Below are 14609 nucleotides of genomic sequence, written 5' to 3' on the forward strand. Positions count from 1 at the left end.
AGCACCATGCTTCCTCTGACACATGCACAGTTGCCAGGCGCTTTTTCACCTGACAGCGGGGAGTTTCACCGGTAGGACGTAGCACGTGGGAGGATCACGCTATTTCCACCAGTTCCCTTCCACCCCTGACCAGGCGCCCCGACCGACCAGAGGAGGCGCTAGTGCAGCGACCAGGACACATACCCCCCAATCCGGCTGCCGTCCCTCAGGCACAGCCAATCGTGCCTGTATGGACCCCCGACCAAGCCGGAGGCAACACGTGGATACGAACCTGCGACCCTCGTATTCATGTACTGTATGTGTATGTTCATGTATGTGTATGTTCATGTATGTGTATGTTCATGTATGTGTCACAGCATTCATGTATGTGTCCTAAAGCTATCAGTAGCTGCAACCTTCGGTAAATGAGGTCTATTAATCATAAATTCCAATAGGAAGAATAAAAATGGTGGTAATAGTTTGGAAACAAGTGGGCTAGAAAGGTGTAACAGAGCATTGGGTGATTATAGTTATATTATAGTTTATGCTTCATAAACGGTCAAACAAAACCGTTTCAATTTGACTCGGGAGGACAACAGGAGCAACAGGACGCGAAGACAATACGAGGTTTACACCGCTTCTAATCCTGGTTTCAGTGAAGAGGTTTAGTGTCTCATGATGCTCTGAATGCAGGGAGAGGTTTAGTGTCTCATGATGCTCTGAATGCAGGGTCCCACACATTTTCATGGATACAGTTTCAAAACTTTTTCAGGACTCTTCAAGGATCCATAGTAGAATTTCCATGTAATGTGAGGCGGTGACGCTGAAATGATTAGGACACTGGACAAACAGGACACTCCTCTTCTTTATATTGGATTGTACAGTACTGCTTTAGAGTCACTGTATCACATTACTAACCTGACGCTGCCAGATGGACGGTTTAGCTTCACATTACGTTTCACTGATTACGTCGAGAGAATCTCTTTTGATCTCGCGAGGTTATCCATCTTGCAAGCAAGGTTATCACATTACATGGAAGCTGTTGAAATAAAACATGACGGATTTTTATATAAAATATTAATATAAAATACAAGAAGCACTCAAATCCAATATAGAGAGGTGTCTTCTATTTGTCCAGTGTAGTAATCATTTCTGGTATTGATTTGCAGTCAGTGGGTCACATTGCATGGAAGCTATTGGAGAAATAGCAAAATACCTTCTTTTCCATGACTGTGGGAACCCTGTGAATGTTTGAATGTTTTTCTACTCATAAAAGAATGACATTCTATATGTTTGCAGATATTGCTGTGGCTCGATCGCCATTCTCATTAAAAAATGTTCAAACAAAAGAATTAAATTCTGGGTGGAAACACTGAATACCTGGCTTTTTTGTTGTTGTTGCATAAAACTGTAAAAAGTTACAGATGTGGTATTGAATGTTGGCTATATTGGGATATCAACGGGGGGATCTGTGATACTGTGGAATAGGGCTGGACGATATCACGATAATCATACGAAATCAAAGGAAAATCATGTTAAATAATCAATGTTCAGCATATTGAACCGAATGGTAATGTTTGGCGTCAAACTAAATAAAAAATTTCACATAATAATCCCACCATTTTTCTTTTTGTCTGAGTTTCTAAATTAAATGATGCTGTTCTCATTAGTTCAGACATCAGAATTATGTCTCGATATCCACAAATCAATATAAACAATATAATCCCACTGAAAGACAATAAACGATAATATTGGATTATCGTCCAATACCGTACCCTACCGTGTAAAATAAATAACATAATATTCAAAAATATCAAATGTCAGCCCAAGCCTGATGTCGGCACAAAATACAGAAGTACTGTGTGTCCCTGAAGGCACCAGGGCTCTTACAGATGAAGTAGACGCTGTACTTGGGTCTCCTCAGCTCCTGGATCAGATGCTCCACATTCTCCTGTAGGAGGCAGACAAACACAGGCCATCCATGCAGTGTTTCCCCTATATGCATATAGAGATGACCCTTAGCTAAGCCTGGTGTGTTCTGTTGTCATTGTGATCTTTGTAAATGTGTATATTAAGACAGCTCTTATTCTGCGTGTCGTCGTCGTCGTCGTCGTCCCTCCCCCGTCCCCCCCCACACACACACACACACAGCTGTTGGTTGGTACCTTGGTGGGTCTCAGGAAGCAGATGGCCTTCAGGTGCTTCATGCTGTCTCTGTTCTGAGAGTCTATCCTCTCAAACAGGAAGACCTCCCTCTGCAAGATCTCTGACTGAGTGTACACCACACTCACTATGCCAGTCTACACACACACACACACACACACACACACACACACACACACACACACACACACACACACAAATACCTTTATTTGTGTTCACATTTAGACAAAAGAATCCTTGAACACAAACAATAATAGATGCACAAACATCTGGAAATGTCATAATGACAAATGTATCTAGTGTCTGAGTCTATGGATAAAGAAAACAGCGCCTCCTCCAAATGTGGCGACTACCAATTATTGCAGAAATGGAGCAGAATTTGGCCAGTGCCTTGGCTCTTGGTCTGGACAGTCCTGCCCTCTGCAGGCCACTTACGATGCACGCACACGTTACATACCACATACACTAGTTTCTCTCAGGTATCATATGGAACTAGAAGGACTAAGGTATCCATTGGTACCAACCATGTCATGCTAGCTTGTCGGGAAAGGGGCTAAATAACGATGCAAATTTTGGCTAAATTTTGGTGAGGGGAAAAACTGGTCATTTTCAATTTTCTTTCATTTTCTGAGATGACAGCGGGGCAGGCATTAAAGCCCTTTCATACTGTAAACTTTATGGTCTGGTAGCTAGGGGTCCCGGTGTCATGCCAAAAAGTGATTTAAAGCTATATTGAACAGTTTATATATGTCGACAGCTGCTTTTATCTGGATCAAATATCCAAGTATTGTAGTACATTATGTCTGTGCTAATAGCAATGTTTGCAGTTGTTTATAGCATAATCAGGCATGACATTTACATGATTATAGACATTTGAAATCTAAACTTTAATAAAGTCATACTGTAAGTATCCTTATGACTTTGCATTATTTGACCTGCTCTGTACCCTATAACTGGATTCCTTTTTACCAGTGTATATATCTACAATCTGACAGCAATCACTTTTTGGCACAACATCTGGTGCCGAAAGCAGCAGAGCCCCAGAGCAGGTCTGTCTGTCCTCACAGGTCTGTCTGTCCTAACAGGTCTGTCTGTCCTCACAGGTCTGTCCTCACAGGTCTGTCTGTCCTCACAGGTCTGTCTGTCCTCACAGGTCTGTCTCACAGGTCTGTCTGTCCTCACAGGTCTGTCTGTCCTCACCGTCTCTTTGTCCATCAGCAGCACCTTCATGCCGGGCCCACTGCTCTCGATCATTTTGGACACATACTGCTTCACCGCCAGTGTCACGTTCATGATGGCCGCTGTGCTGAAAAACAACAACAACACGCTGTGATGAAAAACAACGACGACAACACGCTGTCTCGGCTCCCTCCAGATCAGCAGAGGGGAAAATTGGCCAAGTAGAATTGGGGAGAACATGGGGGGAATCGGAAAAAACCTAATACAAAAAATCAGTCATACTGTCTAACTTCTATCTGTGGACGTTGCTACAGTTTGTATTTGCAAAATACCCTATCCCTGGCTAGTTTCCAGACTGTTTAAATGGAACGCACAGAAGTTGGGTGTGATGTCACTCAACTGGGATATAGTTCCCCATCTACGGCCATCATGTTCAGACTAGGAGGCCAAATCCGATTTGTGAACTTTAATGACCTATTAATATGATTCTATCCGGATTGGTTTTATGAGTCTGGACACTCCAAGTCTGATTTGTGTCACTTGTCCCAAACCACATATGGAGGTAGTTTCCAATCTGCTTTCGACTAATGTGACTTCAGTGTGGACGCGCTGATCACCCACATCAGATTTGAGAGTGTGTTTTGCAGGGGGCGGGGACTTGAAGAGCAGAGAGCAGACATGCAAACACTGCCAGAAACATTGTATGTTGGCTCATTGTATCTGGACACACAGATCCGACTTGAACACTTGCCCAAATCAGATTTGGGAAACCAATCAAGATAATTATGATTAACAACTTTAACCACCCCCCCCCCCCCCCCACCACCACACACACACACACAGTGTCTTGTTGAGTACTGTGCAATAAAACCTTAACCTGGTGAACCTGACTTCCTCCCTCCTAAACAAACACTCTGTGCATTTTGGATTTGTGAACTTTGTCGTATGTTCGCTTACTGACCCCATCCCATCTTTCCTCATCAGCCCCCCTTCCCCCCTTTTACCAAACGGAATATCTCAAATGTCTTTCCTATTTGTTGCACTTCTGGTGATTTTGTCTGTTCCTCCATTCCAGTTAATGACCACATGAAAATATCCTTTCCTATGCGATGAAGTCTAAAAGGCTTCGAGCACTAACGTTATCGTCTCTTATTCTTGATTCCATAGATGGAATTTCGGAGGATCTGTGAGGAGGAGCACAGCAACAGAATGTAACGTCTTAACGCAGAGCAGCGCTCTGTGCGGCTGGACTTTTCCACCCACTCACTGCATCCTTTGGGCTGTAAACCTGACACTTGGTTGTATTCTAGTTGTGTTTTTTGGCGTATGTACTCACCGTCTGTTTATTCTTCTTTTGCAGAAACCTTAGTAACGTTGTCAGCTGAGCTGCTGACAAAACAGACTGATCGCGCTTCCGGGTGGGTGACGTAACCACGTCACACGCACAGCGCCGCGTCACTAGCGTCATTACTGAGGAATTTATGACAAAAACCAAAACCTCTGATGAAAGTCTATTTTACTTTGGAAGAGCGTTTGGTCTCCTGGAAAATAATACTTGCCCGATAAATGAAAAATCTCTACAAAAGTGTAAAAAGCACACACACACACACACGCACACACACACACACACGCACGCACGCACGCACGCACGCACGCACACACACACACACACACACACACACACACACACACACACACACAATGTGTAAATGTAAATTACGCCATGCAACAAAAAGCATTTAAAATTCTTAACAGCTTTACTGTGTTCATTTTTAGATAGATATTATTATTATTATTATTATTATTATTATTATTATTATTATTATTATTATGTGTATACCCTTTTATGTCTACATGTAAGATGTCTTTGTTATAAAAATAATAGTCTTTATGTGGCCCGGTAAATAGAACTACAACCTATGATCATCTATGATCATCACCTATGATGGGCTATGGCATTCTTAAGTTTGGGAATGGCTAAGTAAATAGCTAGTCTTCACATAGCTCTTTCCTTGTCAGTTTATTTATTTATAAATGTAGTCATATGGGACCCATATGACTACATATGGGTGTAGCACTTGGTGCCAAGTAGGCTAGTTGTAGCATTTGGCAACTGCAATGCCCCTAGACTAGATTGTGGTCAAATTTTAAAACGGTCTTAATAGTATTTACTTTTCTAGCTGTCAATAGCTTCTAAAATGGCCTTACATGAGTATTTATAGCTTTGAAAAATGCCCTCTGCCTGTATTATCTCATCTTCTGCTTTGTGACAGAGAGAGCACATGGAGAGCTGATGTTGCTCATATCATTCAAACTCTGTAATGATTTAGATTTCTCAAAATGTAAACCTCCAATTAGGCTATGTATGGATCTCATGTAAATTTGGGCACAGATCTGAGTTAGATGAAATAACATTTAGCAGTGTTCTTTCAGATTTTTTCCCTTGTGCTTTTAACCAACCAGTGATCCAAATGTCAGTGTACTGTAGTATTTGGTGAATACTGTCTATAGCCTATGGAGAAAAAAGTAGCCTATGAATGACAAATATTGACACTATGTAGCCTATTTATTTGTTTTTTAAAGTGAGTTTTCAATATAAAGTAACATTAATGGTAGCTAAGCTAACGTTAGCAGCAGTTTGGCTACAGATCGGCACAGCTCGGTGCCTGTGTGAAAGTTGTTCCAGCAGCTCCCTACTTCAATAATGTAAGAAACCTCCGGCTTTAGAGAGCATTTCGGTCAATTGTTTGCATAATGTGGTTGTTTATGTATTCATTTGTGTGCACCGCCCATGTTTCAAACTTATTTTCTCTTAACAGATAAGTTGTTGTTAGCCAGTTTAGCTCCCTGGATAGCTAACGCTAGCTGGTGCATGGTGGGCGGTCTGGTTGCCAGGCAACGAAGCTAGCGAGTCAGCATGTAACGTGTTGTCACATGTAACGTTATTTAATGACGCTTTTAGTTCATCAACCTGCAAACGCAAGTTAGTAAATGTGCAATTGTACTTGTGCAGCAGCTGCCAGTGCCACTGTCTCCTCTCATTTGAGACGTGAGGTTGACAGTTTCAAAGGTAGCGTTAGCTAACCTGTTTGCAAAGTTCGTTTGAGAATTGTCTTGGATGACTGAAATGACGCTTTGCTACACATCAGTTTAAGCTAAGGTTTAGCAGCATAATAACACTGGCACTGCATATCCAAAACGTCGGTGGTAAAGTTAGTTAGCCCTCTAATTTATCCATCTGTTATTGCACTACACAGCTGCTAAATCGATATGATACCAGTTGAATTTGAGTTGTATTATTTAAGGTGGAACTATGTATAGTCTGATCCATGGTCACTTATCTCATGGTAGGAGATAGCAGCGACGCACAACTATAAAGGAAAGTCCCTTATAGTTAGTTAGTCCTTTTAAAGTTGTGCGTCGCGGCTAGGTAGGAGACTACTGATTTACATGTGTGGCAGGCACGGTGGCTAACAAGCTACACTGTGTTAGCATGCAGACATTTTGTGAGATCGTGTTTATGCATTTCTCACACTTGGTTTACAAATGCGCGTTTTATGTCTATTATTTAGCACCATCGGGACAGATGGGGATTCAGTAGCGGTAACGGTTTGAACAGCTGTGGTTGGAATAACGAAGAGTGAAGACATGGTCGGTCACGGTGCAGCGCTTCAGACAGACATATATCACTCCGCCCCTCTTTCAGGATGGACCAACCACCGTCTTGTATAAACAGGGGAAGTGGCGCATGCGTGGCGAGAGCACTGCGCCTTTACTATGAGGCAGAAACGTGCCACTCGATGCTAACACAAGTCTGTATGTGACCAGCATCCACTTTCAGTTTATTTTGCAAAACGACAAGTTTTTTAAAGAGGGATTTTTATGGCAGAAGTATTTCTTTGATACAACTAAGGGCTGAATAAGGTAAGCCAATGTCTGCTTCGGTTTTTAAGTGGATATTATGCATAGCAATTTAAGTCACAGAGTTAGCTGCTAGGCTAGTTGGTTAGCTTGCTCGCATTGATTGATAGCAAATAAGCTGTGTGCAGAGGGGGGGGGGGCGATCTGCGGAGAGCAGGGGGAGCTGAACACCATGCTAGTCTGTTACTGTGTGTGTTTACTGTCTGTTTCTCTACTGTGTGTTTACGGTCTGTTTCTACTGTGTTTACTTAGCCTACTTATATTTGCGTTCTGTCATCTTATCCTAACTGGTGAACGTATTCACACTTCACAGTAGAAACACACAGTAAACAGAAAGTAAACACACAAACACTAAACACACAGTGAACTGTCAACTGTGTTTAGTTTACTGTCTGTTTCTGCTGTGTGTTTACTCTCTGTTTCTACTGTGTGTTTACGTTCTACTCTGTTTTTTTACCGTGTGTTTCTACTGTTAACACATTCACAAGTTAGGATAAGTTGACAGAGAGCAGTTTCGGTACAACATTGAAATAAAATGTTTCTTTGCACTCATCTTCACACCTGAGTGTCGCTTAGCTTGCATTAGCTTTTGTATTGCTGTTAACATCTTATTTATTTGATGTCCAAATGGCGAAATAAGGAGAATAATACAGCATTTGCCCTCTGCGTGGGCCAAAACAGAACATAGTCAATGCGCAGCTCGCTCCGAAACGCCAGGGGGCGGTACAAACAAAATCTCGCGGAGAAGCGTTGAAGGAGGAAGCAAGGTGCCTGTGCCTGTCTATCAGCGGAGATCTGCTGTGATTGAGTCCTCACCGTCCTCATCATCGTAAAGTCGCCTTCGAAGCATGACGTTCGATTATAACGAACTAGTTGTGTGGCTTAGCCTTCCCAAATGTTGAGGGTCATTTTTTAGAATTTAATACATAGAATTGGGAACGTTACATTCAATTTCATTCAGACTGTCTGGTAGGGGTGGGAATCACCAGATGCCCACGATACGATACTAAAACGATACTTGAGTCACGATACGATAGTTTTGCGATATATTGAATATTGCGATATTTCAATATATTGCGATTTCTTACTTTTTCAACTGCAAATAATGTCCCCAAAGGAAAACTTTGTCAACATCTGGTTTATATAAGAACAATTTTCCAGTCTGTACATCTGACTTCAACCATTTTATTGCAGCAACATTGTCAAGTAGACAGACCAACAACTTTCATAAAGTCATGTCATAGTTGCATGCACCTGACAAACTGAACTGTTTGTTACAGTCTACTTACACTCCACCTTAACTGGATGTGTGTGTGGACTACTGTACTTAGGTAGTTGAACAATGCAACTTCACTTCACTTGCACAAAACATCTTGTGCAGCCCATTCAGTAACTGGGGAATTTGTAAATTACTGTTATGACAAAACTGTTACTGTTAAAACAAAATTAAAATGAAAAATATTCTACCGTTTGTTTACTGCTGGCCTTGCAACTAAAGTTTATAGCAGTCCAAGGCGTCCAAATATCGGTACAATATCGTCAGGCAAAATATCGCGATACTATGGTGTATCAATTCCCCCCCCCACCCCTATTAAATTGTGGACATTTATTCATCCTCACCAGTGGCGGCTCCTGAGCTTGAAAGCAAGGGAGCTTACTCCAAAAATTGTGCGTTTTTTTTCTTTTCTTTTGCAGTTTTAACACATTCACTGCCAGACGTTTTTTTTTTTACTGTAGTTAGCTTCTGCCAGAGGGGTTTTTTGAGGATTCTGGCTCATCTTTCAAGACCCGAGGATTCTTTTCTGCTAAGATTTTGTGAACACACAATATCTCAAAAGAACTAATAGAATGTGTGCTTTCTCTGTCTAAAAGAGTTAGTTTGTAGAGTTAGTAGTTATGTAAGCATTAGCAGTTGAATACAGCATGGTTTCAGCGTCAGAAAAATTATTCAGAGATAAACGGCTTTTTGTGAAATTCGATAGAACAGTCACTTTAACCATTCATTTTTGGCATCAGTAAGACGTCAGACATCTAAACAATAGTTTTGAACAGTAATTTCCTCCATAACAGCAGGAAACCCCCCTCTGCTTCCAACTCCTCCCTCCGTGGGCGTTCTTCTTGGCTGCAGCGGCCGTCACAAGCTTGTCACCAGTCTCACTGCTTTGCTGCTGCTGCTGCCTGTCTGCGCGGCCGCTGTTTGAGGAAGTCTGGATGGACTCGCTCGCTTCTTGGAGTTTTGGTTGAGAGAAGCTTTTGCGATTCTGGTCATATTTATGCTGCGTGTTTCAAAGTGTGTTCCACCTGTAATCTATTATGCAAATTTGCAATCCCGCATCGCCAGCAATCAGCGCGAAAACGAAAGCGTTTTCCCCCATCCATTTTCATGAGAATGGCTGCTTTTTGCTTGCCTTCCCTCTAGTCAGGAGAGCACTGTCGCCACTTAGTGGCTCGGTGGAATGGGTTGTAAACGTTCGGTGGCTCCAATAATTATATAAGAGATGTAAAAGGGTTAGATGCACATCCCACGGTCAAAAAAAAAAAATTCATTTTTTTGACGTATTAATACGTCATTGGCAGTCAACCGTTGGATTATTTTTGACGTATTAATACGTCATTGGCAGTGAACGTGTTAAGACAGATTTAGAGGAATATCTCAGTTTAATTTAGCATTAGGATTAGACTGTTGTGATGTCATTATTCAGTTTTAACCATCAATAATTGGTCCTTTTCTCATTATTTCATTTCTCAGAGTAAATACTGTATATTTATTTCGAGATTGTTGTCAATTATTTGTGCTGTTATGGTTATTATTAGCTTAGTTACTCACTTCTACACTAGCTTAGATTGTGTTACTTATGAATGGAATTATAGTGAAAATAGATTACCCCCCCTTTTTGCTGGGGACCCCCCTTTGAAAACCACTGACTTATAGGCTACAACTGTTGGTTGGTGAATTTTTGCACATTTTCAATGCAGATTGATTAAACAATCTGCATGATTTAAACAAACAAATTAGATGGATTAAACAGCTGTCATCTGGTGCATTTTAGGCCCAGGAGAAACATAGTTGATCTGGGAATAATTTCTGGCTGAGCAATGCAATGCACCTCAAAATAAAGTAAACTATTTACAGTTAGTTTGTCAGTAAAAGGTTTGATGAGTAAATCAATCAAAACCACTCCGCTACTGTACTGTTGACAGTAGCTGTCGTATAGACAGGGGGAGTGACTATCAGCTACTAGGGGTGTCACGATACACTAATTTCACGATACGATACGATACACGATATTGGGTTCACGATAACGATACGATACGATATTTTAACAATATTTTTTTTAACAAAAGTAAATAATTTTTATGTATTTATTTATCATTTATTTAACCATGTGAGTCCTGTTGAAATCGAAACCTCTTTTCAAGGGAGCCCTGGGAAAATACTGGAAAAATAGTCTTTCATGAAATACAGAAAATACAAAACAAATGCTGTTTTTGGAAATTGTTATTATAATAACTAGAAAACAACATGGAAGATAATGCTTCTCTTGCAATAGAATTTGTCACACTGTCACAAACTAAATGTTTGTTGCATGGTGAAAGAAAAATAAAGTATACAATCTATTTCTTAAATAACTCATGCTCAATGGTCCCTAAACTTATGTAATCTTATGTACCCCTTGAGCTGTTTTGCCATGCCAGTAGTTATTCTACCTCCTCACTCATGCGTGTTGATTCTGCTAAATTTGTTCTATTATTATTCAGGGGCAATTTTTTTTTTTTTTTTTTACGATATAAATTTTTTCTGACGATATCGATATCGTGACGTTTCGATATCGCGATATATCGTACGACGAAATATCGTGACACCCCTATCAGCTACTGTCATCAACTTAATACCAACATACTAGTTTAGTTACATTCAATTGCATGGAGGGGAAAGTTACACAAATTCATCAACTTTGAAGCATTATTTACCCCCCCTTCCCAACATGCTAGGTTGACATGCTTGGTGCAAGTCTATTTCCTTGTTTCCTCTACTTTCATATGGTATAAAGATCATCACTCTAGCTTTAAAAACAAGCTCCCTGTCCGCCGTGGTTGTACCGGCCAAATTCAGTTTATAAATGTGAGAGTTTAAGGTCGCTGTTTTTATTTGCAAAATGACAGGCTATGCCGCATGAAACATATTAACTCATTCATGGCCAGTTTAGGACTGCCAATATTTAGCACAGGCCAAAGATTTTCATAATTGTTGGTCATCTTTCAAGACCCACAGTAAATTATCTATTAGCACCAAAGTGATTTGCAATACCTCAAAATGAAGATGTACGTCTCTGGGTTCACCAGGGGAAAAAAAGTGAGCTTTTAGCATGTTCTGTACTCTACTTATAGCCATTTATATACACCCTGTTTTCACCAAAAAGGTCTCTCTGAGAAGATAAATTGCAGAAAATGGCATTTTTTGTAAATCACACAATCTCAGGCAGAACTCGCTCTCAATTCTTTTATTTTGAACTGTATTGACATCAGACATGTAAATATTATTCGTTATGACACAAATTAAAAAAAAAATATATATATATATATATATATATATATATATATATACATGAAGTGCCTTTTTTACATTCAACAATACAGTTTACTCAGTGTGAGTGAGTGTGATCATAGAATAGAATGCAGAGATCAGTGTAGTCTCTCTCTCACACACACACACACACACACACACACACACACACTCCTTACCACGAGATCATCCGGGTCCTGTCGCATTGGAGTCAGTCCAGTCTTCCTCGCCCTCGACAGGAAAGTGGCCGTGCTGCTTCACTCTGTGTGAAAGCCATTTCTGTGGCGAGGCTGCTGTTCTCCTCCAACTCACACAGTTGTGACTCCGTCTCGTCTCTTTCGGGCTGGGACACAGGAACGGGGTCGAGGGACCAGGATCGATCATGTTGGTCACGGGTTTGACTACCGCGAACGATCGATGTCCGCTGCCCTGCAACAAGCCGATCAGCTCGTGCAGCGCGCCGAGGGGCGTTTCAATGGCGTTTCTCCTCTCTGCACAACTTCACAAGGAAGCGCGTTTCTCTGTTTTTCCTCCTGCTCATTTCAAAACAACAGCTGCGGTATGTGTTTGATAACGTGCTGTCGGCTTGTCTTTGTGGCTAGTGACCTGATAACATGTCACAGGCTGGGGAAGTGTTTGAACTACGCGCTGCACTAATAAAAACAAAAACACGTCAAACACGTCTTTGGCGTGGATGGCTATTCCTGATAACACGTCAAAGACGTCTTTGGCGGTGAATGAGTTAATACGGAAAAAATAGCGCTGCTTGGTGGACCATTTGCACGCCGAAATTACTAGAAGGCCCGGATAACTTGAACTTAATTGACTTACTTGCACATCCATGCCATCTGTAACCGCGTGCAGCCGAGGCGTTGCAGTATCCCAGTGTTTGCGGAGACTGAAATCTGCGGGCGACCACATACCGCGGCCGCCCGCTCTAAACTCGTGTTGGCTCGCGTAATACAATGCAATACAATACTATATACATATATACAGTATATGTATGTAATACAATGCAACCACTGCCTGGCTTGTGAGCTAACTTAGGGGCATATAATATGCTGTTACTGTCATGTAAATATATCTATTACTGTCAGGTCATCACAGCAAAGTGGAATTTTGATGTCATCATCATTCACTTCCTATAGTGGAGCTGGATTCAGCGTTGAGAGTCTGACTCATTCATCATTGGACAATACAATGTCAATCTTACCGATCTATCCAATCAACAACCAATTTGGTTGAATCAATTAAATGATTGGTAGTGATTGGTGTGTTCCCTGTGAATTGCATTTGTTTTTCAACCAATCATAGATTAGCATGAGATAAAATACCAAGGAAAGAAACGCCCAAGGGGGTAATACATCCATGAGTGTACCCCTGAGGGCGTGACAGACAGACACTGGCACAGACTCTGTCTGCATGTCGCTCCATCAGTGCCCTACAGGTGTCACTGTCGAAGCATTTAACACGTTCACTGCCATTGGCGAGTCAACTCGTCAAGCAGAAACCAACGGTTGACTGCCAATGGCGAGTCAACTCGTCAATTTTTTTTTTTTTTTTTTTTTGACGGTGGGACGTTGATCTAACCCTTTTACATCTCCTATATAAATATGGGAGCCACCGAACGTGTACAACCCATTCCACCGACCCACTAAGTGGCGACAGTGCTCTCCAGACTAGAAAAAGCCGAGCCAAAACTGCAGGGGAACGCGCGAGGAAACCATTCTCATACTGTAAAATGGATTGGCGAAAACGCTTTCGCTTTCGCGCATTATCGCGCTGGGAGCTGGCGGTGGGGGATTGCAAATTTGCATAATAGATTATGGGTGCAACACACTTTGAAACACCGGCAGAAAGCCCACAATCGCACGCAGCTTCATTCCAGCTGAGCTCACAACCGAAACGAACGAGCCCCATGCAGACTCGCCCAAAGAGCAGCCGCCAGCAGCCAGGCAGCACAGACAGGCAGAGCCTCGCTTGTACCGCTGCAGCCACGGAGGGAGGAGAACACACACGGAGGGAGGAGTTTGAAGGAGAGGGGGGTTTCCTGCTGCTATGGAGGAAATTACTGTTCAAAACTATTGTTTAGATGTCTGACGTCTTACGCCAAAAATAAATGGTTAAAGTGACTGTTCTATCGAATTTCACAAAAAGCCATTTATCTCAGCTTAAATTTTCAGACGCTGAAACCATGCTGTATTCTACTGCTAATGCCTACATAACTACTAACTCTACAAACTAACTCTTTTAGACAGAGAAAGCACACATTCTATTAGTTCTTTTGAGATAATTTGTGTTCACAAAATCTTAGCAGAAAAGAATCCTCGGCTCTTGAAAGATGAGCCAGAATCCTCAAAAAAAAACCTTGGCAGAAGCTACCTACAGTATTGAAAAAACGGCTGGCAGTGAATGTGTTAAGAAAAAACACATTTGATTGATATTTTATAAAAAAAAAATATATATTATTATATAAAATCCCCCATCTCTTCTAAAAAATAAGGGAGGACCATCCTCCCTTGTACTATATTTAGAACCTGCACTGATCCCCACATATTAGCCACTATTAGCCACTATTACTACTGACTATAATGAAGACGTGTCAAATATGACAATGTGGTGTTCAGTATTTTAACAACGTGGTTCAGTATTTTAAGAGCACAGCATTTTTTCATTTCCTGAAAAGTTGGCGTTTTGGAGAGAAGTGGTTGTCATAGGACAGCGATGATATGTACTATTTTCATAATCAAGATGAACATGTTGGAAGTGAACTAGTGCCCTCCTGTTCTACTTGCAGCAGGTC

The 14609-nt window shown here is 41.4% G+C and overlaps 1 protein-coding gene across 2 annotated transcripts in view; it reads right to left on the minus strand.

Moving 5' to 3' along the window:
- Window positions 1-4713, minus strand: part of vps45 (vacuolar protein sorting 45 homolog) — a 66988-nt gene extending 62275 nt beyond the window's left edge. Inside the window, exons 1-4 of one of the 2 annotated variants that reach the window (XM_083638021.1) lie at window positions 4658-4713; window positions 3343-3443; window positions 2145-2279; window positions 1870-1930 (exon numbers count right to left, since the gene is read on the minus strand). In XM_083638021.1, the coding sequence (XP_083494147.1) occupies window positions 1870-1930; window positions 2145-2279; window positions 3343-3435 (289 nt within the window). In that variant the 5' untranslated portion in view covers window positions 3436-3443; window positions 4658-4713. Of the gene's footprint in view, window positions 1-1869; window positions 1931-2144; window positions 2280-3342; window positions 3449-4657 lie in introns of both variants that reach the window. The other variant, XM_083638020.1, reaches the window with a different exon arrangement.
- Between the last annotated feature and the right edge of the window lie 9896 nt (window positions 4714-14609).

Source organism: Poromitra crassiceps (assembly GCF_964638095.1).
Source record: "Poromitra crassiceps genome assembly, chromosome: 6".
Classification (NCBI taxonomy): Eukaryota; Metazoa; Chordata; class Actinopteri; order Beryciformes; family Melamphaidae; genus Poromitra; species Poromitra crassiceps.